Here is a 27,639-nt window from a genome sequence, read left to right on the forward strand (position 1 = left end):
TGACGCGGATTAGCAAGTCAGAAAAAAGGGTTTCCATAGCAAAGTGTACAAAATCAAAACAAGAGTATGTGTGAATGGAGGGTGGGCACTAAACTCGGAAGGCGAAGGAATCTACGCTAAACACAGAAAGTATATTATCTGATTATTGTGCTGTCAGGTATTTTACATAATCTGAATACTTGTATTTCTGCATTTTTTATAACGTATTTTCTGAATTTATTTTTAAATTATATGCAAACACATCTGTAATGGTTTGACAAAAGCGACTTCGCTATGCCCCAATTCAACTTTCTTCAAGTATTTATTTTTTTCATACTGCGCCTTTTTTGCAAACTCAAGTTCACAGTGCCGCATTCTTCACAACAGAGGGCAGCCCACTGTTTTACAAACGACTCTTGGATTCTTAAAATGAACATAATGAAATGAATTTTTCCATTTCCACACCAAAATCACCTCAAATGCTCAGTCTAATCTCAATAAATTATTTTTACTGCAGATACATGTAATTATTAACCAACGCAGACTAGACTTAATCCCATTTAAAAGGATGAATCTTCTATGTATATATTTAAAACCGTAATCTTTAAACGGTTCGCGTTTGAATGCATCTTGTTTAAATGATAAATATGACAAAACAAATCACAAATGCCTGAATTTTTGATACATTAGGAAAATTTAAAAATGATACAAAGATATATGGCATTTCCAGGGTAAGAGCTGTATCAGACACGTTTTATCTAAAACATACTAATGAACTGCATCTTGTGTGCAGATCATAAATAAAGTAATTCAGAGCAATGAAGCATAAAAACATGCTTGTTTCATTCAGACTGTCTCGGAGGAAAAGAAGAAACTTGATCAATCGACACTTCACGTTTTGGGTATAAAACCAATACCACAGTAGTAAAGTTTTCTACACAGATAGTTACTATTTGATCCCAAACGCCTAAGGATGAAGCAGATTAAGGCATGCACAAGAAAAAAAAAAACTTTTCCATGTCCTTAGCACACAGCAGACATCAGTCTTCAGTATGAGATGGGATAGCTGGTGAAAGCTAACACTGGTACAGATGCACCAGAAACAGATCAATTAGCTAGCTATTGTCTCACAGTGAAGGCCTTGTGCCTGACACAATGAGTCCTTATAGGCCTAATCTGAGCGCACTCAGTATCAGCTCATACTGGAAAAGGAAAAAATGTTCTGGGGTTCCTATCAGAGATGATTCACAAAGGCCGTCTACAGGCCAGATAAAGCCACACCACGCTGGATACAAATCCCATTTTACCCCATCTTTCTTCAAGAGCCCAGTGTAGCCAGACCCAGGCAGAACTTCAGTGGAATCCATCCATAGGAAATAAATCCGACTTAAGTATATGAGGAAATGGTGAGATAACCTTGATTTTCCCGGAAAACCCTCTCTTGGTTTAGATTCAGAGAAAACCTTGTAATTGACCTGGGGATTATAACTAACCCTTATGGCAGTTATAAAAGCAGTCTCTCTCCGCATACCAGTGGAAACCATACTGGTATAAAAGGATCGGCCAAATGAGAGAAATCTAAAAACACTTAAAACTGTTCACCAAAGAAAAACACATAGTCAATCATCAATACTTTATCTCTATTACCAAAATAGATAGCAGATAGTTGTTAGTTGGAACAACTGGTTGAACTATTTTCTTGTGCTTTTTACTGGCTTCTGCATGGCAGTAAAATGATCAATTTATCAATTGTAAACATCCATTTAATGGACAGGAAAGACAAGGCTTTTCAGTCCTAGTCATTCTGGTGCCACCCTTAGGTGTTTTTTGTTCCAGCTGAGCTGTATTACTAACTGAACTATTTAGTTAAGTAGAAATTTTTATACTGGCCTCCTCCGTGGACTGGTGTCCAGTTCAGGGTGTGCTCTGCCTCGAACCCGCTATTTGCCAGGATAGGCTCCGGTGCCCCCAGCAACCCTGAATTGGGTGAACCTGTTTGAAAGTGAATGGATGGATGTACTAGCCTCATGTCCAGAGTGTACCCTGCCAAAACCCGCTGTCGACTTGGCTTGTATTGCGCCAAGCAGTTACTGAAAATGAACAGATGGATGAAATCTTTGTTTCAGATCCAAACTGTTTGATTTCAAGCTAATATCCATATTTATAACCACAGGTGCCAGTAAGGTGTAATCTGTAACCTTTTAGGAGCTAAAACAGTTCCAATTAAGCCAAGTATCATAATTAAAGCTCGCATAAGAACTGAGATCTTGACCGGTAAGAAAAACAGCAGATTAAACCACCAGTTCTGGGAGACCCTGCTTCTGCTCGAAGAGTTAAGAATAAAGACGAAACAACATCTTGGTTTTCCAATGGGGAACTATTCACTATTTTCTCTAGTACTCAAAGACTGCAGACATGACTTAGACAATAAAATATCTCTGTTCAATAGAAAGTACCTGGCATTCATATCTAGAAAGGTTGAAGATTTAACATGCATAAACAGTATATATATAAAGGGTTTAGCCCAAATATTTTTACCCAGCCCAGATCCTCTTACAGGTGAACCCTGTTCTAATGCCTAGATCAAACATCTCAGAGCTTGACAAAGAAACCTCCATTTCAACCTAGTTAAGTTTGATTACTGATGCTGTAAGAAGTAAATTTGCACATTTTCAATTTTAAAAGTATAAATGTCAAAATAAGTTATGCAATCATCAACAGTGATTGTAATATGCACATTCAATATGGTAACCATGCTTTTAAGTTCATTACCAATAACATCTACTCACATGCAGATTGTAAAGCACCTTGTTTAGTGACAGTTTAGTTCACTTAAGAAGTGAACTGTTTAAGAACAACATTGCACATTTTGTTGACTCCATTCTCCACCTAGTGGAATCAAAATGAAACGTCTGCAAAAACAGAACGAACAGCACTATGAGGCTCATGGTTGGCATACTGAGGCAGCCTCCATCATTTAAAGATCTTTATAAAATATAGTTTGTTAAAATATTACAATAACATCTCTTTTACGTTTATCGAAATGCTCTTTCATCCTAGTAAGAGGCTGTGAAGATTTCTAAATTAAGATATAGGCTATAAAAACCTCTAGAACTCCATGGATTATTAACAGTTTACTAGAGTAAATGTTACCTAAACATTGGAAAAACCCACACCTTACATGTATACATAAAACACACTGTTTCTTACATTTAATAAGTCAGGGAATAACTTTTGGAGATGGGGAGTGTTGATATGAAGTCTGTAACTGTGAACTAGCAGTCTGGCATGTCAATGACCTCTCCATTTATTGAGTTAGGAAGGAAAGAATGTTGTGTTCTGCAAAAGCTCTTTATGCAAAAGCTGACAATTATCAAAAGGTGAAAAGGTGAAACCCAAGTAATGCATTTATGTCTCCGTGCTTCTTACAGATTCAAAAACAGATTTTATGTCTCATTTTCAATTAAGAAAAACAATAATAATTAGCTCTACAAAATATCCACGATAAGCCATAATAATTAGCCATATCAGTTCAATAAAAATGCTTTTTTTTTTCTCCAATTTTTGGACTGATAGGCTGAAGGAATAAAACCTTTTTAGTCCTGATCAGAGACGATTATGAGCAGACCTGATACAAAAAAATCAAAATGTCCAAAGTCCACCCAATAGATTTCTTCACAGTGAACAGAGAAACAAGGTAAAAATCTTGAGATACATAAACATTTAAATTTAACATGTGGGTATGAAGTGCTTAAAATAAATAATACATTAGAGTAAGATATATTTTTCTGTATGAATATGACTATATGAAGTCTGTAAAAGCAGGAAGCTATTTTGGCATTTCGATTTTGCAGTTTTATAAGAATCTCATAATTTGTAAGAATGTGAGGGGCTGTGGGAATTCAAGACTCTTATAACTAAGCACCGCCAACAGACAGATATTAGGCTTTCTTTCTATCCTCGACTTTTATTTGTAGTTTTCAAAATGTACTTTTGCTTACAATTACAATAACACATTCCAACCATAACAACTTTCCCAAAATAAAACATAAAGTGGCTTAAGTGATAACAGGAACATTTTCTCACAAACATGATGTTTGGATATTTTTTCAGCTATTATGCTTAAAAATTGCAGGCACCCATGCCAGTGATCATCTTCATTTATGTCACACTGACAATCTAGAAAGCAAAAGATTGTTCAGGGCTTTCTTTTGGTTTTGTTAATACTGACAACTCAGAAATACAGTCAGATATTAGATTTTGTGAAGATCTGAATCATTTGCTAAATAATAAATTACAGTTGAACAAAGAAAAAGCAATATAAATATTATATTTATAATAATTTACATAAATAGAAAGATATTATTTCTATTTTTATCATAGATTATCTTTCTTTGTATTAAATGGTACTTCAGTGTTGGCAAGATTTGTTCTTCAAGTGATGTATCTGGTCATTTGAAAACACATTTATCTATAATTTTGTTTTGACATCTTATATTTTTAAATACATCCAGTAAGGCTAAATTGGGCTCATTAATATACATTTTCTATTCTGTGGCTGAAGGGACTTAGGAGATTTTGTCAATTAAGAAACAGACTGGTAACAAATCAGTTTCTATGCCATTGGCATACTGTAGAAAAAAAGATCCTAGTTCACAACAGGCAGAGTTTAAAAGCACTCCTGCAGCCACATGAGCACACTTGTAACTGGAAGGTGGTTCAAAAACACTTTGAGGGGGGTTCAAACCCCAGGAGAGACACTGCTTTCGTACCCTTGAGAATGGTACTTCATTGAAATTGGTCCAGTAAAACAGCCAGCTGTACAAATGGGTAAAAACATAATAAATTAGTCTCCCTATATGTCCTCCAGCTTCTCTGTGAGAATTCCATTCCTCCATTTTCAGCAGATGCTTGATTCAATACAGAGCTGTGGAGAGACGGCCGTACCCAGCAGACAATGGGCACGAGGCAGGATACACCCTGGGCAGGACACTCACATGCTCTCAGGCATACATGTGGAGGGGAAATTTAGAAACGGTTATTGACCTAGATGGCATATTTTTGGACTATGGAAAAAAGCCCTTGCAGGCATGTGGAGAATGCAGATTTCCACACAGAAGGCGCTCCAGGCCAGAAACCACCTACGACCACCATTCCACTGCACAACCTCTTTGTGAGAGGTCATTAAAAGAAGTACATTTTCAGCTCACGGTGCTCTTTTTTTCCCATTGAATGGGATACACAGAATCCAAAGAAACAGCTGCATGGACTGGGGACGTATTTTCTTTCTCAGAAATCCATTCTCTTGCTGTATTCTTCCTTAGAATAAAGTGAAATTACGCCGAGACAGCTGAAGCTGCCCCACCATCGTCCTGGAGGCTGTGCCCGTCAGCGAGCAGCCCGGGTCCTGCCACGGCTCCCTCTCGCTGGCCTGTGGCGAGGCGGGGAGAAAGGGCAAAGGACTCCAGCACGAAGGTGCGACACATGGGGCAGTGGCGGAACCGCGCGACACAGGCGTCGCAGACGCAGGCGTGTCGGCAGGGCAGCAGCACGCGGTTCACAGGGGCGCACTGGCAGACCACGCAGTCCCGCGCCACCCCCCGCTCGGCTTCCTCCCCCTGTTCCCCCTCCTCACCGCTGGGCCCGGGTTCCGTCTCCCCGGACCAGTCCCTGCCGTCCGCAGACATAAAGAGCTGCTGAGATAGAAAACAACAGCAGACCACTCAAAGACAAACCCAGAACCCAGAACACGTTTTAACTCTCAGGGCTGAGGTTTGCTTTAACCATATTTTCTTATACAGTTCTATGAAACAAAATAAATAATAATAATTAATAATTGCACTTATATAGCGCTTTTCTGGATATTCAAAGCATTTAAGGTAATGGGGATTCCCCTCCACCACCACCAGTGTGCAGCATCCACCTGGATGATGCGACGGCAGCCATAGTGCGCCAGAACACTCACCACACATCAGCTCTCAGTGGGGAGGAGAGGAGAGTAATGAAGCCAATTCATAGAGGGGGATTATTAGGAGGCCATGATTGGTAAGGGCCAATGGGGAAATTTGGCCAGGACGCCGGGGTAACACCCCTACTCTTTTTGAGAAGCGCACTGGGATTTTTAATGATCACAGAGAGTCAGGACCTCGGTTTTACGTCTCATCCGAAGGACCGCGCCTGTTTACAGTATAGTGTCCCCGTCACTATACTGGGGCATTAGGACCCACATGAACTGCAGGGTGAGTGCCCCCTGCTGGCCCCACTAACACCTCTTCCAGCAGAAACCTTAGTTTTACCCAGGAGGTCTCCCATCCAGGTTCTGACCAGGCTCAACTCTGCTTAGCTTCAATGGGCTGCCAGTTGTGAGTTGCAGGGTGATATGGCAGCTTCATAAAGCTTATGCAGTCTTACAGTACAGACTTAGAGTCTTTTTTAACCCCACCTAACACATTATCCCCAATGGGGCCAAGCTAGCAGAGTAGAAACGGACTATACCTTTAGATCATACATGTGCCCCTGTGCTGTCAGAATGTATTGATACAAAATCCGTGATGACAGTCTGTATTTTTCATCAGGAATGTGAATCACAGTCAAATTGGCAACCTGAAAGTAAAAAAAAAACAAAAAAACCTGAAAGTCTGAGATCCATAGCACAAAACACATGGCATAAAAAATGGCATGAAAACCGACTGAACTGTTCAATGGCTGCCAAATCTTAAGGTAAGCAATCTGACAGAGAGGCGAGATTTTGAAACAGTAGTATGGTGTTTCGTAACTTCTAAAACAAGTTTCTCCAACTGCTGTTGTTGCAAAACAAAAATGAGGACCTGAAAATGAACTATCCTCTTAGCTGTGGTTACAAATATACCAACAATATAAATGTTGCGATAACAGTTTTGAGGCTTCAGAAGGCAAACTTGCATTTGTAGCAGAAAACAGATAAAATGGGAAAACATCCGATATAAAAAATACCAAAATCAGCAAAAACAGACAGCTTAGCCCCTTCTCACTTACAATTTCATACAGCTGTCTTGTTTCGGGCTCTGCCAGGGTCAACAAAGCCAACAAGGGGTAGCGTGACCGAGGCAATTGCCCAAAATCCGCTATTCCCAAGTCCGCAGGCAGCTGACAGTGCCTCTCCTCTGTGTCTTCCTTGTCAATACTGAGCTTGTAGTTAAGCACAAACAGCTTGAAGACAACAAAACATGAGATATTTTCCAATTATCCATGGCGTCACAGAAATATTTTCAAAGTGTATCTTCATGTTAGTTTACATCATTTATAGTGAGATTGTTTAATGTCAGAGATCAAAAGAAAACAAACTACATGAAGTGTGACTTTTTTAACCCGAAATAATTCTATTTTTGTCTCTATATATACTGTACATACACAGTTCTCTCTATATATCCACAGTTTTTTGGTTTGGATTTCATTAACAAGTTGAACAAATTCAACACTTTTGAACTCCCTGTGGCTTCCAGTACTCCACGACAAAACCTGTTTTGGTGTAGGATACAAGAAGGTCTGTGAATGCTGGTAATCGGAGCGCAGAGCTTCTTCGAACCTCTGAGGTGTGTTAATCCTCTGGCTTAACTGATGAGTCTGTAGTGCTGCCTCCAGGCCCTGAACAGTACAGCCCCAGTAACAACTAAGAACACAGTTCTCCAGGCATCTGGGCTTCAGACTTACTCCACCTGAAAACAGACAAGATACCGGTCATTCCTGGAACAGAAAAAATTAAACAGGAAAGGTTTAGTAAACCTGTAAAACTTTATCACGATAGTAAAAGTTTCTGTTAGTGATATGATTTGTTTAGTTGCAGTGTAGTTTTCATGTAGTTTCCCACTTATGAGCACTAGTTCATGTTGCACTGTTGATACTGAAGAAGCTCACTGGGTTCATTTTGATAATTCAGTTCTAAATTTTATTCCAAGCAAAAGATACTTAATTTATCCAATTGTACGAACAAGACTTAATTCTCAAATTAGTTTATTTCTCAATAAAGCTGTCTGTGAATATACTAAAATAATACACCAGCGGACTGACATCACATATCTATCAACACTGCTTCTGGATCAAAACAAAGCTATAGTATTATAACAGCTATACATGTTCATTGCTCTCTGCCTGAAATTACAAATAACTACCATTTTCTAAATAGTATAATATTCTTGACACGCCAATACAGTTCCAGAAAATGTGTCAATTCTTTCAAGAAGAACAAAAAATGTTCAGAATTTTGGCCACGTACAGATTCAAGTTCATATATGCAATTTTAAAATCAAATTAAGAACAGCGCTAGCTGTGGTCATTAGGAATAGATATTGTGGCACTGCACATTATTAGATAGATTGTAATGAGAAACAATGAATGGATTAACATGTACTACTCAAATTAAAGAAAATATTGAATATCTGTTGGACTTCTTTTGAACCTCAGACAAAAATATCCAATTAAAACTTCTTACAAAACAGAAATAGAAAGATAAACAGCAAAATCAACTGATACACACCATAGTATGGAGTTTAAATGTTTCCTGTACCCACTGGAACTGACCAAAGAAAACCTAATGCCATGATTTAATTTCATTGCCATTTCACTACCTTTGATTTGACATCTTCACTAAGCAGTGAAGCCATAGAAATGTATGGTGCATGTTATTTAGAATTTAGGGTTAAGCTTGTCATTATAATTCTAAAGAAGTGACATTATCATTTTGGTATTGTTTGGTGTCTAAATACAGACCAAATTATGACTCATTTTATTATGCACCTTATGACCTCTCAAATCCACTGCTTTGTTTGTAAAACAGTTCATCCAGTGCCCCCTGCTGCATTTACACTCAGTTAAGCGACTAAATAGTATTAAAAATGCTCAATAAAAAGTCCCCTCTAAAGCGGTTGTGCTTTAACATGCCCCTACCTGTCACTGAAGAGGCTGTGCTGTCAATCTCTAGAGCAAATGGATTTTTCACCTCGACCATTCTCTTTTCAGGGATATTCGGGATGGAGTCTGTGTCGTCGGAGCTGCGTAAAATTACTGGCACGTCAAAACTAAACCTATTGCGAAAGAAAAACAAGACAAATGTTAAGAGCGGAAAAACATGTTCACACAGAGGACATTACAGCATAGCAGCGAAGAAAATAAAAATTTCAAAGTTCATAATTAGTGAATATGGAACCTCATCAGCACATACACCAAATATTACTCGTTTACTATTTCAATAATTATCAAGATGATGATGTAATACTCAAACACCTCATGACTAGGAGGATCTCAACGGGACGCGCTTAAGTCATCTTCAACAATAAGTATTAGCTGCATCAGTTTGCGGGACGATACAACTCTACAAAACATTTATTTTACCCTAGATGCTGCCTATTGTAGGATTCTACGTGATAACTCTATAATTTAAATGTTTTTATTTTTCATGTAAATAGGGTTGTCTAGCTAACAGCCAATCAGAATATGTGATTACGACATGCACTTTGTGGATTGTTTTTTTTTATTAACGTTAAAAACGCTTGATAACAATTCTCAATAACGTGCTCCAATAAATCCTCCAAATTCACAAGCGCGAGGCAGCATCTGTAATATTTCTAGCAATCGAAGTCTACGTTTTTTTTAATCGGTGCGAGAGTAAACTTCCTTATTTTAAAACACTGCTGAAAAATATAGTACACCCAGATACCTACTAAAACATGAATGACTTACCAGCCCAGCACCATAGCTGCTGTGATTACAAAACACAGAGATACGACTGAGATGTAAAAAAGCGGAGAATATTCGTATAACATAACAAGAAATACAGCTGCCATGTCAAAGGCCGTAAAGACTCCACTGGAGTGCTGAACCATCACAACAAAGTCGTTCGGCATACATTATAGCTACGGTGGCCCGGAGGTCTCAAGAAAGGCAAAGCAGGGATTAAACTACTCGAAAAGCTGAACCAATTGAGATGCTTCAATCAAAAATGAACCAAATAAGGAAAACGTTGGTATTCAATCAATGAGAATGCATACAGAGAAAATACATGAAAATAAATTAATACTGGTAGCTCATTTTAACTTCTTGTCTCTTTTGTTACGTAAGGATCCATCCATAATCAATAAACCGCTTACACTTGGAAAGTGGTTAGTAAGGGTCGAGGCCACTGGAAGGACTGGACGCAAGAGAGGACCTATTCTATAATTAATCATAATTTCATACGCATTTAATAGATTAAAATCTATATAATCAAGTCATTTATTTTCCAAAAGAAGTTCATTTTAATTGCTTGCTTTAAAAAACACCAATAGATCTGACCCTTTTAGTTAAAACTTTTATCGAAATAGGTTATGGTTATGTTGAATGTATAGACTAATCTATAAAATCATGACACTGTGTATCTCTAATAATATAATGTAGTATATTGTTATAAATACAATACACGTTTTTTGAACAAAGCTGTAAAATTTCATATTCTAATAATGGAATTTCAAACACTTGTGTTTTTATACTAGAATTGCACTTACGTTGAGCATAGGGTTGCCATGCTAAATACACTAATTTTGCATCACCGTACAATGCTTAGCACTGCAGGACGTGTCGGCGGACTCATCTGTTGTTGAGTACTTCCCTACTTAAAAAATTACAGCAAACGACAATTAACACTAAAATTTATGTAAAGTTTATGGATAAATAGGAAGGCAGGAGTATACTTTCTGATATCACGCGTTTTTTTCTCGAGCAGAATGATCAGGAACAGTTTTTGCTCCATATTTTACATTTTACATTAGACTTATAATTTAGTAATTGTAGGTATATGTACAGGCGTTGCTATAAAATTGTATTCATTACATTTTGCGTTAATTACTTCTGATCGAACATTTAATGCTCGATCGGACCACTGCCCAGAAATATATAAGCATAATACTGAAACCGAGCGTAGTAGTAGTTTAATAACCAGCTAGAAAACCCACAGTTTATGGAAAGGCTTTCCAAGTTCCTTTTTGCCTTTAATGTAATATACTGTCTTTCCGTTTTCCACTAGTACTGAGTGCCTTCCTGCTGGTTTGCTATTTGAGTATCCTGACAGATCGTGAAATGTGGCTTTAATTAATAGGAGGGGTGAAATCCAGGAATGTAGAAAGACACTTGTGCTCTTTTTCTGCCCTTCATGTAACATTTGTACTGAGCACTGTGCTGGTAGCGTTGATACCTGCCTTGCTCTCTCTCCCTCGTTCTCAACTGTTACCCGCCTGTTGTAATTAATGTTAGCTTCGCTTCTCGGAGGTCACTCGCTGCTTTTTCCACTGCATCTCGCAAACAGTTTTTTTTATTTTTCCCTTTTGCTTCTTAGAACTATGCTGCCGCAATGTAAGATCGGAAAAACACAGATTTGCAGAACTACTTTTCTCTAAAGAGCTGTGACCAGGATATACATATATGTTGTAGGATTTACGATACGTACTTTTATACAGGTAAAATGGGTCTTTTATGGGTTTTCTGTAAAACTACCTTTTTCCTACATACTGTATTGTGTGCAAACTTTATGAACAATCGCCAGTAGATGGCCCTGTTACCTCAAAAGCAATCTGGAAGAATATTTGAGCCTTGCAATATTTTTTTAAATTGCTTAATTAATTGCTCATTACTTTTTTTAACATAAATTTCTCAATTTTTTTCTGCATAGCTTTCTGATTACCCGCTGAATACCTTAAAAGCTAAAACGAAAAGCTTGTATACTTGTGTGTTATTATGTTTTTTTGTACACTAGATGGAGACAAAAACCGTTTGAAAAAAAATCCCAGCTGGCTGCCTCTAACACATCAGTGTGGCCTAGTGATCTAAAGTATAAAAACGTTTGTACTGAGCTGCTTCCTGATATATTAGAGACATAGAACCTTGTTCATTTGTTTAATTGAACTGTAGTGCATCATCTGAATATGTAGCATTTGTTTGATTTGACTGAAAGGACCTGACTCGGCACACTTGGCTTTGGAGTGTGGACTAACCTTTTCTGCTTTTTTCTTTCTTGTTATATGTTTTCTTCCCCACTTGTTAGGGAACTGGAAAGGCAGGCAGGTTGCTGGGAATCTGATGCCAGGTGACTTCCTCTGTTCTCAATCAAACAGGCAACACTAGACCAGGAGTTCATTCTGCTGAATTCTGTGGCTAGTTTTTCACTCTGGAGGCTCCAAGCAGCAAAGGCCCTTGATCTGTTAACAGTGATCTATGTACTGTGGGGAAAAAGAGCTAATTATTTTCCCTCACTGGAATGTACTAAAATAAAGGTGTAAAGTGTAACACTCTCTCAGACAGCTCATGAGGAGAGGAGGTGCTAAATGAAGCAGCAAAAAAGTTTCAGGTGTTATTTTTAATTATTTTAATGTGCCCAAGGGTAAAGTTATAGCCCGGCTCTACCTCTGAGATGAGTTTCAGGTCAGATCTCAGCAGGCCCCATTCAATTATCTGAAAAAGAATTCATTTCCTGTCACGTCAGGCAGGAATGGTGGAACGGGTGGGCCAGCTAGCATGTGCTCCTGTCCTGCAGAGAGCGGCTATGAGCCACAGACACCAGGAGAGAGGCGAGAGGCTGGAAGGAGAAAGATGGGGAGAGAGGAGACACTAGGCTGAGCTGTATTCACGGACCTTTGGGAACTACCAGTTGGATCAGTGTTGTGAAGGAAAATATTACGTTTCCTCACGTTCACTCCTCAAGTGATTCATGATGAGTGTACGTTGGCAGTAGTGTCCATTTTTTGCAACTGAAGTCTATTAATATATTTAACTCTAGATACATGAAGCTTGAAATGCTACAGGTTTTCCCTGCTCTTTCTGTCACTTGTGATAGCTCTGATTATTTATCTAATTGATTTCACCATTGCATCTCATATTGAGACCTGATGCCATTTCTGTACAATATACTTATTTTGAAATTGTGTTTGTGTAAGAGGGTGCGATTCATTGTGTAGAATTATGGTCATGCAATCAGAGGAATAAAAGCAGGAAATTGTGGCACAACAATTGACCAGATAACTCTTAATTAGAGCACGTTTTAGCTATAGCATAAGGGATCTTTAAGCTGTGTGCATGACAATTTCTTCTTTTTGTCTTGAATTAAAGCAGATAACTGCTGGCTAAGGAATTGTCAGGGTGTCTCTGCTTCGAGATTCTCAACTTATGCTCATACGATTTATTGACCAATGATGTCACACTATAAAACATTCCTTTCTCAACAAAGAGACATCATTTTAAGCCCATTCATGAGACTGGTTGTGCCTGTGCATTGGAAATTTCAGAGCTGGAAAGCAATTGTTGCCTAAACTAATTGTTTCATGCAAATTAAAGCAAACAGGTGAAAGATTTGGAGTAAAGCCACAGTGCACAGGTCGCAGTAAAGCAGCACATGAGAAACACAAAACATGACTATGCCAGGGGTCTCGAACCCTGTCAGTGCAGAGATCCAGCATCTTCTGATCTAGATATCCACCCATCTTCCACTTCTGTGATTGAACTAGTTATTTGTTAATGGTTTATATTGATGATACCTACAGTATGAACCATGAAATAATTACTAGAAATCTCCCAGGCCAAGGGTGGAGAATGTCCAGTTTTAAGTGTATTATTTATTTCAAAGAAACCCCAGGTAATAATTCATCCATATATATATATTTATAGATCGCAACAACAAAATTGTCCCACAATGGTTGATCTACATTTTCAGTAGAAACACTGCTTAAGTCATCCTGAAAAGCAGTGGGATTTACAAGGCTGAGGTCAAGCCCCTGACAATGAGCACTGTAGAAGACAAACTCCTTACTTTGTACACCTCCCAAGTCTGCCCTATAAAACCACAGTGGCTTGTGAGGGTTTGTGAATGATTATGAAACATGAAAACTATATCTGTGGGTCTACCCATCTCTACTCTGTGGTTTTGTGCTACAGGAAGACTGCCCGGCTGAAATGTGTTCACTATCCCCAGAGAAGTCAGTCAGGTGAGAGCTTATTCCATCTTCTCCTCATTTGGTACAGATTTGGAGTGAGGAAGGGAGGGTGATAGTGTACAATATGTCTTCTGTTGTTGAAGTAACATGTGAATGTGAGATTTGGCTTCCTCAGTCTAAACTTTCTTTACCCAAAGGGTTTGGGGAGTAGAGAACAAGCTACCCAGCCATGTTGTTGAAGTCGACGCCCTGGTTTCTTTCAAGAAGATGCTGGATGAAAGCCTGGGACCAATTGAGTGGCCTTCACCTGAAGAAGGCTTCACAGCCGAAATGTTGTGTTTTCTCTCTTCCCTTTTGAAGACAAATTCTTCCTTACTATTAAGTTTGATAAAAAACACTATTTCAGTCTATAGATTGCTTGATTTTGATGGGGTCTCAAGTAAAGGATCTCAGCATGGTTACAGATATAAGATTTTACCACTAGAGGGAACTATTGATCAAATTGTGAGCCAGCTGAATAACGAAATGCTGCAAACATCAAAGAATTATTCTCTGCAGAATCTGAGCCTGTTGAAAGTTTGGGTTGTCCATCAAAGCATTACTTTCCAGCTCATGTAGAATACTGGAATGTGTTTTATGTGCTTTTCAGGAACATTAACTGTAACAATTTAACTAAACTAAAAATCCGAAAGAAAAGAAAATGCATTTGTTTTTTCAAAAGAAATCTTACCTTGGGTCTGCAAAATGTCAATGAAATATAATATCCTGATCATTACTGCTTCTTTCCTACCTGAAAAATAGATAGACCGCATATAAATACCAGTCCCAGATGTTAGTTCTTCATAGTCAATCTACTGTGTGTGCCATGTGTGACCACAATACAGTAGTTAAAGCCATTTTCAATCAGCTAATGGAACTGGGAAGAAACCCCGAGGGTACTGCCAATCAAACCTAGCCAGTATGTCTTTGGACTGTGGACTGTGGGAGGAAAACCCGAGTACCCAGGGAAAAACTCACAAGAAAAGAACTTGCAAACTCCACACCAAAGGTATCCAAGGACAGAATCAGACCCAGAGCCCCAAAACGCACCCAGCCACTATACTAGCCTTCAAAGTCTTTATATGACTGGAACTTGAGGGCACAGACCTCTACAGCAGAAACAGGACACCTCTGCTGCTGAAACTATGTGACTCAGCAATCCTGGTATGGCAGAACTTAGGTTTGTTTAGTACAGTCCTGGGTTTTGACTTGCGAGTTGATAACATTGCATGCTTTGCTCTAGTTCAAAAGGAATTTGTTCACAACAACCTCCCCCGTCATGGAGATCCAGCCTTGTATGTATGTATAGGTGGGGGTGGAGGAAGCTACAGTACATGGGTGAACAGTGTTTGTGCTCGTGTACAGCTCTGGCAGCACAGGTGATCCACAGTCTCTGCAGGGCTATAGTGGGGAGAGAGGCCCACGCAGCTGTATTTTGTATAAACATAGATTACCCTGCTGCGTTTTAATTTACTGCCGAGTGGGAATAGAATTCTAAACACACCCCACCCCTCTGTATTAAAACATGCTGACGTCTGGCGATTAGCAACCAACAACTGCGGTGGCCGCTCACAGCACGAGCAACCTCAGATGTCTCAGAAGAAAGCGTGACCGTGGAAGAGTCCTTAAGAGTCTCTGTGCCCCTTCTCCAAAATCTCCCTCCTCTGTTTGGAGACTTTACAATTGTTGTTTTTGGTTGTGTGTGAATCCCTATAGAAGGGTGGAGTAAAAATAGGGTGGAGGTAGCGGGGAGGGGATGCATCCTGTTTTCAAGGTTTTTGATTTTGCATCTTTAAGGATTTGAGCTCTTTTAAAAAAATGTCAAATTAATGCCCCATGTACACAATTGCAGATTAATTAGGTGATTTGTTAAATTAACAGTAATATATTTTTATGTCATGGGCAAGACCAAATCAACATGAAGTTGCTATTTACACTACTACATTTGCTTACACAATTAAACCTCAAGAGAAGACCATTTAAACCCAATTAATAATGTATTTTCCCATATTAGATTGTAAAACCAAATATCATCACGATTTAAATGTCCCTTTGTAGTTATTAGATTAATGCTCCTATTATTGCTCATCATAAATTTTAAAAGGCTGCTGTTCATAAACACTTATACAGATAAAAAGATGTACACATATAGAAGATTTGCACAACACTTATTTTATTATTTACATTTTGACTCTTTGTAATTCACCACAAGTTCACATTCCTTGTAAAACTGAACATACACAACACTGCCCTGTTTTTCATGACTTCAGCAGTGACCTGCCACCTGGATGACTGCAAGACAAAACCTTTGCAAGTTCCCTTCCAGTAAATGGCCAAACAGATATTTTTAACCAGCTGGTCACCTGACCCCCCCCCCCCCCCCCCCACCCACCCAGCTGGGCTTATGAAATGGGTCCGTTGTTACAGTCAAAGCTCTTTCTAAGAACAGTTATGTTATTTCTTGCTTTGTTCCCAAATCAAATAGCTCTCCCTTCAACTACTGATAATTGGAACCTAGCCTTGGAATGTGCTTGATGTCTCAGCCTGGCCAATACCATTGTGACCAGACCATAAAGAGACAGGCTGCGCTGCTTGGGGACTCAGAGAAACCATAATGTGAGAAGGCTGGTGTTCCACCTTTAAATACAATATGACAGCTAAAGGAACACAGGCCAGTGTCCAGAAGCTGGTCTTTCTAAGATGACACGTTATTTTCTATATCCCGAACAGGCTACCGATATTTACAAGTTCAAACTCTTCAAATGCTCAACAGAACACACGTCAGAGACATTACGTCAAGAAATGTACGTTTTTTTAGTCGTTTTGCTAAGGAAACGCCTTAGCGGTTTGTTTTGCAGTTTTCTACCCATGTCCAGAGTACAACATGCTGTAACGGAGCCAGTGAGGGAATGAAACCGAGGCAAAGGGTAAACAAAAGAGTTTGGGGGAGGAGTGGTGGGTAGAGGCCAGTGGGAGACAGACTGTGAGAAATATGGAGGCTGTAGACAGCAAGGAGATGATGAAGAGACATACCGCTGTGGCTTCTATATAGACCCTGCTTGCCACTGGCTCTCGCTCTCCAATACAAAGGCCTCATTTCCCTTGATAAGGCTGTCTGAGAGGCAGGTGCCAGGTGAGTTGTTGGATGCTGACGGCATCACAGCATTGCCTGCCACACTGCCTAATGACACCCTCTAGGTCTGCTAACCTATTGTTATGCAGACTCTTCATTCACACTTCCAATAGCCCACTGGAGCCAGGGCTAGTGCCTTTAGGAAGAGGAGGGGGAAGCCTGTCTCCGTATTTGTCCCCCTTCAGCAGGTAAGGGGGATGGGGCCTGAAATCGGCAGCAACACATAATAACAGCAATGCGTTGGACATCAGTCACAGTTACTGCTTGGCAGTGTTCCTGGCTTCTGTGACAGTTAAACATCAGACAGTTTGACGGACTGGTTCCGTACATTAAAACTACATGCATGGGTAGCATTACAATCCAGTAGAAAGCTATGATGCTATAAAATACAGAAAAGTGGAAATGCAGAAGTGGAGCTAACACAACCTTCTAACGACGTAATTTTTTTAGTTGCTTCTCCGAGGCTGCTTGAGAATACTCCAGGAATTATAAATGTGTATCATTATCCCTCAATTTTTCTTCTCAGTATATTAACATTGCAAGAAGATGACAGGCTGCCCCTGTGGGATGATGGTTTCTAGACAAAGAAATATAAGTAGAAAATAAACAAGTAAAAACAATTGTGACAACGAATCTCAGTTATGAAGAGATACTAAAGTACAGAAACAAGGTAAACTAGAGAACCTTGCTCTATGGCTTTAATACCATTAAGTGGTCTGGGGATCTTCACAGGATTCCTTCTGGGTGAACAACTTGGGCTTTTTTCTCTCCACAGACAGGGGGAGACACTGGCCTGAACTTGCTTGGTTTCAGGAAGTTGCAGACACAGGCATGGCATACAACAGTCTTCCCAGGTGTACGAAAGACACCTGGGGAGATGTGTAATTGAAAAATACACAGACTGTATGCCTACTGGCTCCACTGTATTGTGAACTGTGTGGAGAAAAAATAAACCTGAGGTGCAGTGCAGAACTTTGTGGTCATTCAGCAAACGTCTGCATCAAGAGGAGCTTTATCATTTATCATCAAGCTTTATCCTTCCCAGCCTAGCCTTATGGGATTGCTGACTGTACCTTCCAACCAAAGCACACAATTGTCTGAACACTTGTCATATACCAGCGACCCTTGGGCACCTGCGGCACAGAAGACCGCAGAAGGTTATCACTGACAGCAGAGTTCCTCATGCATGTCTCAAAGGATAGTTACAAGTGTTTTCTTTATGTTGTCTTGGCGTTTAAGATTTTAAACAGTAGGTTAGATTGAATATTAATTCATGATTCCAGCTCAAGGGATTTAAAAGGTGAAAAATAATTGCAGTTCTTAGAATGATGCCGAATTAACCAGGAGAATTGCCAGGAGACTGCGAAGCGCACATTGTGCCTCCATGCTTGGAGAACAAGAGAAACCTCTGAGCTTTATAATGTAATTCTGAAAACCTGAACCATCCTAGAGTGTCTTGGGCAACTTCCAGCTATATGGTAACCCTAAGTAATGTCCTTCTATGGTTTCTGGCACTAGCCTCCTTAAAAAAAGCCGGTCTGACGGGAAGAGATTTAAGAAAACCAGTGAACTCCAGTTCCTGCCTTTATCCCTCCAAGGCTGAGGCGTTTGTACATAATGGATGACAGATTGCAAATACTACATTACAGTACGAGAGTGTTTCATGTTAGCTAGCTGCGTGATGAGTTGGGAACAGCTGGAGATGAACAAAATACCTCTGCTTTAAATGTTTCCATTTATTTTTTGTGTTTCAGTCAGGCATTCCCAGATTTTGAATAATCTATTGGTATTAATAAAGAAGAAGAACAACAACAAAAAAGGAATTGTGCAATGAAAATGAAAAAGGGGCTTCCTTTCCCAGAAAAACAGCCTCTTTCCAAATCTTTCCTATAAATCTTGCTGATGTTTCAATAGTCAGCTAATTGCTTTTTGTCTTTTATCTTCAATGTTATGGATTTTTAAAAAAGGTTTGTTATTGAGCTCCATCCTCAGGTTAAGCACCTTGGAGAAACCAGTTCCACTCATCACATGCTGGAAGATCTGCTCTTCTGTGTCAAACGCAAGTGGCAACGGGATGCTCATATGGTTTTGAACATACCTAAAAAATGCAGCATTTCTACAAAATAGGCAAGTTGCCAATATTGTTTCACCTTTCACACTTTTTTATTTGACCAGCATTCAGTTTTAAAGGCATTCACCTCACTACCTGTGGAAAAGGTTCTCCCACGAGAACCAAATGTTAATTTTTACCACAGTAAAGTAAGAAAGCACATGACAGCACTGGAGTCCATATGCAATAATTGCATGGTAGTGTGATTTCCAATAGACTGCCTTTGTTGTGCAAGTTAAAAGCCGGATGGAAAAAGCACTCCAAATGGCAGTATGAGCGGTGGACTGCAAGTAAATACCTCCCTGGTGAGAGTAGTGCCCCCGGTCTCATTATCTCTCTCCCCATTCGCCCTGTTAAGCTCATCTTCTCGGCAGACCTCTGTTTGTTTAGAGAACACAAGCTTTTTAAGCTCCATTTTAGCTAATGAGCCCATTATCTACCAGTGATCCACACAGCCCCCTTTGACTGTAACACTGCTCTGCCCCTGGACTGCTTACTCTGCTCAGGGTCTGATCTGCTGGTGAGCTTTCCTTCACCCTGAATTGCCTTCACAGTTCTCCTTCACAGACTGTAGGAAGAGGCATTTCAGTCTAGCAATCACAGGGCTCCTGAGCCTTCCCTATTTTTAGTTTGTCACTGTCACTTTCAATGTGTCACACAGCTCAAGGACTTGCAAATGAAGACACCCAAGTGACAAACTCCGAGGAAACAAATGCTCTGAGTTTGGATCACTAGTTCTACACAGATCCTTTAGAACTCACAAGCCTCAGACAATCTCCTAGTTATCTCTTACGCAGATGAAAACAAGTTGAGTTTAAACCACGCCGCTCTGTTTAGATACAAGTTCCACTGGCTGTAGAAGGCATATATAAAGAAACAATAAATAAATAAACCTGGAGGCAACCATTCTCCCTTGCTGAGAAGAGTGATAAGATACACAAACAAGGCATTGCCAAGTCACTGGACCTAACAGACTAGTCCACAGGCACATTTAGTCTATGTTTTATTTACTTTGGAACCATCAGTAGGTTTGTGTGATTATTTTCATGCAAATGTGTGTGCTATGCAAGTCTAACTTTTTTTTTACTGAACGTTTACTTACAGAAAAAAAACGTTCGTAAATGTGTTTCATCTTTACCACAAAATAATGGCTTTTTGCTGTGTAATTGTTATTTCTGTGTAGCAGTGAACTCTGTCTCCTCAGCTATTCTGACCTGCTCTTCAAAGTTTTGTCATGCGTTCATCATGCTGTTTCTTGTCAGTATGAATGGACCCAGGGCCCAACAATGGGAGGGCTGGATCAGTAGCTCCAGGAAGCTGCTACAGATTAACACTCTCTCCCTTCTCCAGTTATGCTGTAATACTGAAGTCTTAATTATGACGATCTGGTAATAGCACAGAAAATGGCAGGAATGCTGTCCACATGGCGTGTTTGGAGGTGGATTAGCAGCACGAGCTGCATTGAAAACCTCGGGGAGTTTAAGAGCTTTCTCACAGCTGCTTTTGTGCAGTGATCAACATAAGCATTGTAAAAAAAAAAAGACCAAAAACTTAATCTGCTGGGTGATGGATTTTAATGCGGTTTAATGAAGGCTGCATTTAAGAGCGCTCAAATAAAAACGGAACTATTAACTCCTGTAGAACCCATTGATCTGCCTCGATGACCCATTATAGGAAATACATTTATTAATCTGCCTTGCAAATCCACTTCTTTCCTCAATGTCTTAAAATGGTAGCTCAGGCTTTAAGTAAGGGATTTGAGAATATGACAGAGCAGTAATTTCAAGATGATAACTGTGCCATACCTATAGACTGGCTCATCAGCAGCATATCTGAGCAAGGAGTCCCTGTTTTGACAACCTCAGACGTGTGAAAGAAGGAAGTTTTGGTTGAACTGAGATGAAGTGATGTAATTTCAGGTGCAACATGGACAATAGCCTCATCCCTAGAACTCTTTGTTTCCCTATGGGAGGAGAACGGACATGACCTGTAAAATTAAGGTGGATTCCTTTACTGTGCTTTCTACAGCATCTAAAATGTTTGAACCCATATGGAAAAAATTGGCGGCAGCGTTTTCTGCCTTTCAGAAAACACATGGGTATGACCCAGTGAAACTATTGACCAGACAGTTACTAAAACCCTGACATGGGAAATGTGCCACTAGCTGTGGGACCACTCTTGCTCGCAGGTAACCGTTTCTAAATATTTCTGTTGGTACTAATAAAGGCCTTAAGCACGGTCGCTATTAGGAAAAACAGTCACAAAGCCTCCCCATCAGCACGTAGGCCCTTTCTGCATCCAAGCACAGCTCTCCACTGTGCTTGAGAAACCTATTACTGTGTTCATCTTCTCAACGTTTGACAGGTGGAAGTAGAACGTTGGGGTTTACATTTTAATTATAAAGAATTCCAGATGTGGAAAGGGCCCGTAAATTAGAAGCAGAGCTACTCAAATGTCTTTTTTCAAAGAGACCAAACGGGTCAGCATCTGCTTCTCATTGCTCTGAATGTTATTAAGGGCCATGACTAAAGAAACTCAAAGCCCCTGTCTGGCCCCACAATAATTGACACTATTAAATGTGCCTAAACAGATTTAGAGCGTCCAGAAAAGTTACATTTGTCTTGGGGAATGACTCTAATCATCTATTTTTGAGTGAGGAACCTGAGAAGGAGTAACAACCCCTAATCTAATATAAGGCGAAAAAGGCAAATGCACAAATACAAACAAATTGAAAAGGTAACCCAGTGGGACTGCTTTGCTGCAGGGTTTCATGTTTTGCAATCTACCTTGAAAAATATACCATTAACACATAATCCTTTGGATTTTAGTGGCATTTGGCTTCGGCAGATGTATGCTTCTTTTTAACGTGAATAATAAAGCAGAAACGCTATAAATCTTTTTAGATTAAAAACCCTATGTGTCCATTCAACAGAGTTCTTAGCTGTTGTTTATTCGTTAAGAGTTTCTAATGGGGAAGCACTATAAATGACAAACAGAATCTTAGGCTATAGAGCTAAAAGTGCAGAATCTAAACAAAGAATGTTAGGTTAAGTTATAATTGTACAACACACTAGTTAGATGTCATTTAGAATATTGTGTTTAGGTTTTGTCACCACAAAACATTACCAATATCACTGCTTTGGAATTCCTCCAGAGAAGAGCAACCAGATACATTCCCAGGCTCAAAGGAATGTTCTACACTGACAGGCTAGAAGAATTATTTTTTTAGCCTTGAACAGAGAAGGCTATAAGGAGACCAGATTCAAAGTCAACCCAATGGTTGCATAAATGTACATTTAAAATGGATAGTTTGCATTTCTTTGCACTCTCCTCACACCATCTCTTATTTCAAAAACCAGTGGAATAAACCTTCAGATGGATTAGCTACACAAAAGCAAAAGAGCTAATGGCCTCCCCTTGGTTGCACACTTCATGTTCTACACTGTCTAGGGGAGTAAGATATTTCGTATGAGACGTAGCACAGAATTGCTGACCACTGCATACAGACAAGGGGAGTGCAGGTGAAAGACCATTAGAAATCCAATTAAGGGAGTCTCAGGGTGTTGTCTTGTCATTCTGAGCTTGTTGTTGTCTGCAAAGCTGAATATGGTGTTTGCTTGTGTTGTATTGCCCACCACATTGTTTTCCAGATGTGTGGCACTCTGCATGTCAATAGGCTGTGAGGGCTCTGTTTGTGTTACTATATTCTTGAGTGCTGTCTATCAGCAGACCTCTAGGCTGGTACGGCAGCGCGATGTCTCCACACTGGATGTAAACTGAGCCAGAATGTGAGGAATAAGTGGAGCAGGAATCCTCAGGAGTGTGATTGAAAGGGTGAGAAGTTAATTTGGCAGCTTTTCCTCCTCGCTTTGCTAATGTTTCCTCTCCGGACTAAACACCCCCCCCACACACACTCAACACACACACAATTTCACCCTCTCACCCCCCCACCCCCCACCTCCACCCACCCACCACCAGCTACAGCACCTCCCCCCTTTCCATTCCTTAGTCCCAGCAGTACACATTGACCCGAAACCAAACCTGCTCTCGCCAGGACATTTCCTGCACTGAAACACTCTGGCTCAAGTGTTTTTTCTTGGGGAGGTTGGAGAGGGGACTAGTATCATAGTGGTACTTCACACAGCACCGGGCATTGCATCCAGCTAGGTACTGGGAGTGTCCTTGCTCAGGCGAGACAAATGCTTTCTAAACGATCATGGTAAAAAATAGCAGCAGCCGGCACAAAAATAAAAAATCATGGCACACACATGCAGTATGAATTCTATACATACTAATAGGAAACATTTGAGACGGCCACTTTCTATATGTCTCAGACTTGATGTTTCTAGTACAATGAAACAGGATTCAATAATTAGAAATGAACAGACTGAAATGCAATGAAAACCAAAGGCCTGATGCCTTCAGGTCTGCCTAATTGAAAATGATCATGAAACTAACTTAATGCATTGGGCTGTAGCTAGAGATAAAGAAAAACCTTTGCGTCTGCAAGCACAAATATTTAGGCTGTATTTGTTAAAGACGCCTTTTCAGATTTCAAGATCTGAAGAATACAAATCTCTCCATGTAAATCACTGCAAACAGATACATTAGAGTGATTCTTTAAGGGATTAACATAAACCTGTAAATATAATATTTAATGTCTTTACTTGTCACAATCTCCCAGTAGTAGGTCATGGTTCAGTTCCATAACTGTGGTGCTATCTCCATAGAGTTTGTATGTTCTACTCATGTTCACATAGGTTATCTCTGGGTGATCCAGTTTCCTCCCACAGTACAAAGACATAGTGGTAGGTTAATTGGCTTCTGGGAAAACTGGCCCTGGTGTGAGTGTGTGCGTGTCTCTGTGTGTGACCTTTGATGGACTGGCATCCGGACCAGGCTGTATCCCGCCTTGCGCCTGTTGCTTGCTGGGATAGGCTCCAGCTCGCCTGCGGCCCTGAGTTGGATGCAGCAGTTAGAAAATTGATGAATGGATATATAACAAGGGTTATAAACAAGTCCTCATGACCCAGCAAAGTTATCTTAATGTTTTGTACTTTTGGCGCCTTACATGTTTTGTTAGCTTCTTTTGAATGTACTTGTTTGCACAGAAAGAACAAGTGTGTGTGATGCATTCCTCTGTGTGTGTGTGTGTGTGAGAAAAGGCTGGGGGAATGGTGGTAGTTTAATGTGCACACAGCTTGGCATGCTGCTGGGCCTCAGTGAGATAGGCCAGGTCAGTTGGTGACAGTGTGCAGTCCTACCCTGCTTCATTTATCTGCTGTGGCAGCGAACAGAATGCAATTTCCTGAGAGGGGAGTGAGGAGGTGGGAGCTTGCACATCAAAGCCAACCGGATAGTTATCAGGACCTTAAGTACTGAAAGCTGCGTGCCAACCCTAAGGACTCTGATTGTGAGGATCCTGGGCAACAGACACAGATAAAAATATCCCATTTAAAAGCCAAACACCTTGCACAGCCTTCGACTTGCAACACTTACAGGAAAGCAAATAGAAATCCTTTACATCCTGTTTGATAAAATGTTCCCTCGCAGTGTTTATTGCAAAGAGATTTTTTGCCTTTCGTTTGTCAAATGGTTAAATTAAGAACAAATTCACACTTACAGCAATGACCCAGAAACCCATTTATAAGTGTAAGTTTACTGAAACACTTGCTCATAGTAAGTACAAGACTAACAGTCTACACAGGACTTGAACCCAGAGCCCTCACCACTGCTCCACACTGCCACTGGAGGGGGGGGCTAACTGTTTTGTGTTTACCTATCTGTGAAACAGTTCGTCCTTCCCCAGTGATCATCAATGACTTTCTTTTAAAAAAAACATTTTATAACTGCCATACTATTTATAATCACTAATGGGATAATTGTTAAATTAAAGGCAGCATTCAATAAGATAGGTTTATTGCATGTATTTTGCTATGAACTCTCTTATGTTACGTGGGCAAGCGCTCATATTACTAACTGTGGTGTGTGTGCTATAATAGAAGCTAAATGAGAACCAGCTTTCATGAAATCTTTCTTTTTAGCACTGTTATTTCATAGTCAAACATGTACAGTGCTCCAGTTACAACAACCAGACCTGGCTTTGAGTAAGTGTGCTTGCCTCTGTGGGGGTAGCAAGAGGAAGTAATAAGGCAACCTCGGATTCCAAGCCTTCTTTTTTTATATGGCGTTAAACAGTCCTCCTGTGCTCAGAAGAAATGGATATCCTGAAAATCACATGCAGTGGAGAGCACCTGTCCTCCCTCTTTGTGACATGAGAACTAAGGCACACCAGCAAAGACAGAAACCTGTAAGAATATTTAAGATGACCGTGGTGAATGCCTTTGCCCCACTGTACTTCAGTAGTTTTTTCAAACCCTAATTAGGATGGAGGAGAGGCACGACTCAAATTGTGAGTTTTGTTGGGGTGACTCGTCCATAGGAATAATAATAATTAATAATAATTGCTTACACTTATATAGCGCTTTTCTGGACACTCCACTCAAAGCGCTTTACAGGTAATGGGGACTCCCCTCCACCACCACCAATGTGCAGCATCCACCTGGATGATGCGACGGCAGCCATAGTGCGCCAGAACGCTCACCACACATCAGCTATCAGTGGGGAGGAGAGCAGAGTAATGTAGCCAATTCATAGAGGGGGATTATTAGGAGGCCATGATTAGTAAGGGCCAATTGGAAATTTGGCCAGGACACCGGGGTTACACCCCTACTCTTTTCGAGAAGCGCCCTGGGATTTTTAATGACCACAGAGAGTCAGGACCTCGGTTTTACGTCTCATCCGAAGGACGGCGCCTGTTTACAGTATAGTGTCCCCATCACTATACTGGGGCATTAGGACCCACATGGACCGCAGGGTGAGCGCCCCCCGCTGGCCCCACTAACACCTCTTCCAGCAGCAACCTTAGTTTTTCCCAGGAGGTCTCCCATCCAGGTACTGACCAGGCTCACACCTGCTTAGCTTCAGTATGTGAATGTATGTGAAAATGAAATGCGCAAGCAATTAAGCAAGAAGCGCGATATTGATATGTAGGTAGTTAGAAGTGGGTGAGATTAGGGTTTGACCTCTCCCTGAACTTTTGTTTTGAGTTCCATTTCATAGATTGTTATTTAGTTGTTGTACTTTGGCATGCTTGAAGCTTGAACTGAGAGATGTAAAATTTCTGTAGTTGGTTGATTGGCATTGCCCTAACACATCTGAACATTTCTGCGCTTTTAAGCTTCTTGTGAAAAACTATCACCTACTTTGACTTTAAAAATACTTCAGTGCAAACTACTAGTGTTTTACACTGAATCTGTTTCTTAGCCCAACGTGCAAGGCTCTTTTTAATCATTTGCAGACAAGTCAAGAGCACTGGTCCACAGTATTTACAGGGGTCTTCCACTCCACCAGTTTGGCTCATGTTTTGTATATTTAGGAGTAAAACCTCTGGAGACACTGACACTTCACTTACATGGTTTTACTTGCAGCAGTTGCCCTAACTTGAATCACCCACCTCACTTCGATCCAATACCTGACACAGCATCCTCTTTTGTTCAGTTCTTAACTATTTCGCCTCATGGTATAAATCATTATCCCTGCATTAGATAACAGCACTAGGCAATGAAGTAGACCTGTTTTATTTAATGATCTTGTTAAACGAATTAACAATTTTTGGACTGGACTAGTAAGATAAACTCTTTGGTCATGGTATTTAATCACTTCTAATTTAAGGATCCCTATAAAACCATCTTGCTAATAAGGTTGGGCATGTCGTCGGTAGAGTGGACTTAGATAATAGTAGAATATAACAGCTTAGAAGCTCCAAAACATAAGGTTCACATTCCTTTCCACATTCCACACAATATATTTGAATTATTAATGTTACTGAAAATGATTATAAACTCTGAATACAATAATGAACATCTAAATGAGGGGGAAGCTGTGTGTCTATTTGCCCTTGTAAGACATTTCAGGAAAGGTTGACAGGAAATTTGTGCTTGGGTGTGATATCTGTGGGAGGCTGGTTAGTGACCCCTTCATCTTCCTTTCTTATTTGTTTGTGTTGTGATAAGGTTTTCTTTTACCTTCTGTTTTATGTCTTTCATTAACAATTTTCTGAAGTGCTGCAGAGTAAGTTTAACTTGGTCACTTTGGAGTGAAGGTAGAGAATTGTGGGGGTGGGGGTCCTTATCAAAGAGATCAGAAATGCCTTGTCGGCAGTCATTCATTGAGCACAGTGAAAATAAGCCATCAGCTTCCATGAGGAATGAGTGCTGGAGAGATAACAGGGAGCTGAGGGGGTCTCTCTCTTCCTCTCCCTGTTTTTTGCTCTCTCTCTCTGGTTTTATTAGTGAACAGAAAAGCACAGTGTGGGAAGTCACTTGTTATCTGAGAGTCTTGGGAATCCAGGTTGTGGCAGAGCCTTCACTCACCACACTAATGAAAGG

At 40.2% G+C, this 27,639-nt stretch overlaps 1 protein-coding gene across 2 annotated transcripts; it reads right to left on the reverse strand.

Moving 5' to 3' along the window:
* Window positions 1-3,920: 3,920 nt before the first annotated feature.
* cgrrf1 (cell growth regulator with ring finger domain 1) lies at window positions 3,921-9,874 on the reverse strand. Of its 2 annotated transcripts, none has more exons than XM_069193274.1 (6): window positions 9,694-9,874; window positions 8,902-9,038; window positions 7,496-7,673; window positions 6,994-7,141; window positions 6,475-6,582; window positions 3,921-5,672 (listed from the first exon to the last, which is right to left on the reverse strand). In XM_069193274.1, exons 1-6 carry the CDS (start codon window positions 9,855-9,857, stop codon window positions 5,316-5,318), a joined length of 1,092 nt encoding a protein of 363 aa, XP_069049375.1. In that variant the 5' UTR covers window positions 9,858-9,874; the 3' UTR covers window positions 3,921-5,315. The 2 variants fall into 2 exon arrangements, with proteins under 2 accessions (XP_069049375.1, XP_006632556.3); XM_006632493.3 differs by having other exon boundaries at window positions 3,921-5,675; window positions 9,694-9,873.
* Window positions 9,875-27,639: the final 17,765 nt, after the last annotated feature.

Source organism: Lepisosteus oculatus, chromosome 8, assembly GCF_040954835.1.
Source record: "Lepisosteus oculatus isolate fLepOcu1 chromosome 8, fLepOcu1.hap2, whole genome shotgun sequence".
NCBI classification, from domain to species: domain Eukaryota; kingdom Metazoa; phylum Chordata; class Actinopteri; order Semionotiformes; family Lepisosteidae; genus Lepisosteus; species Lepisosteus oculatus.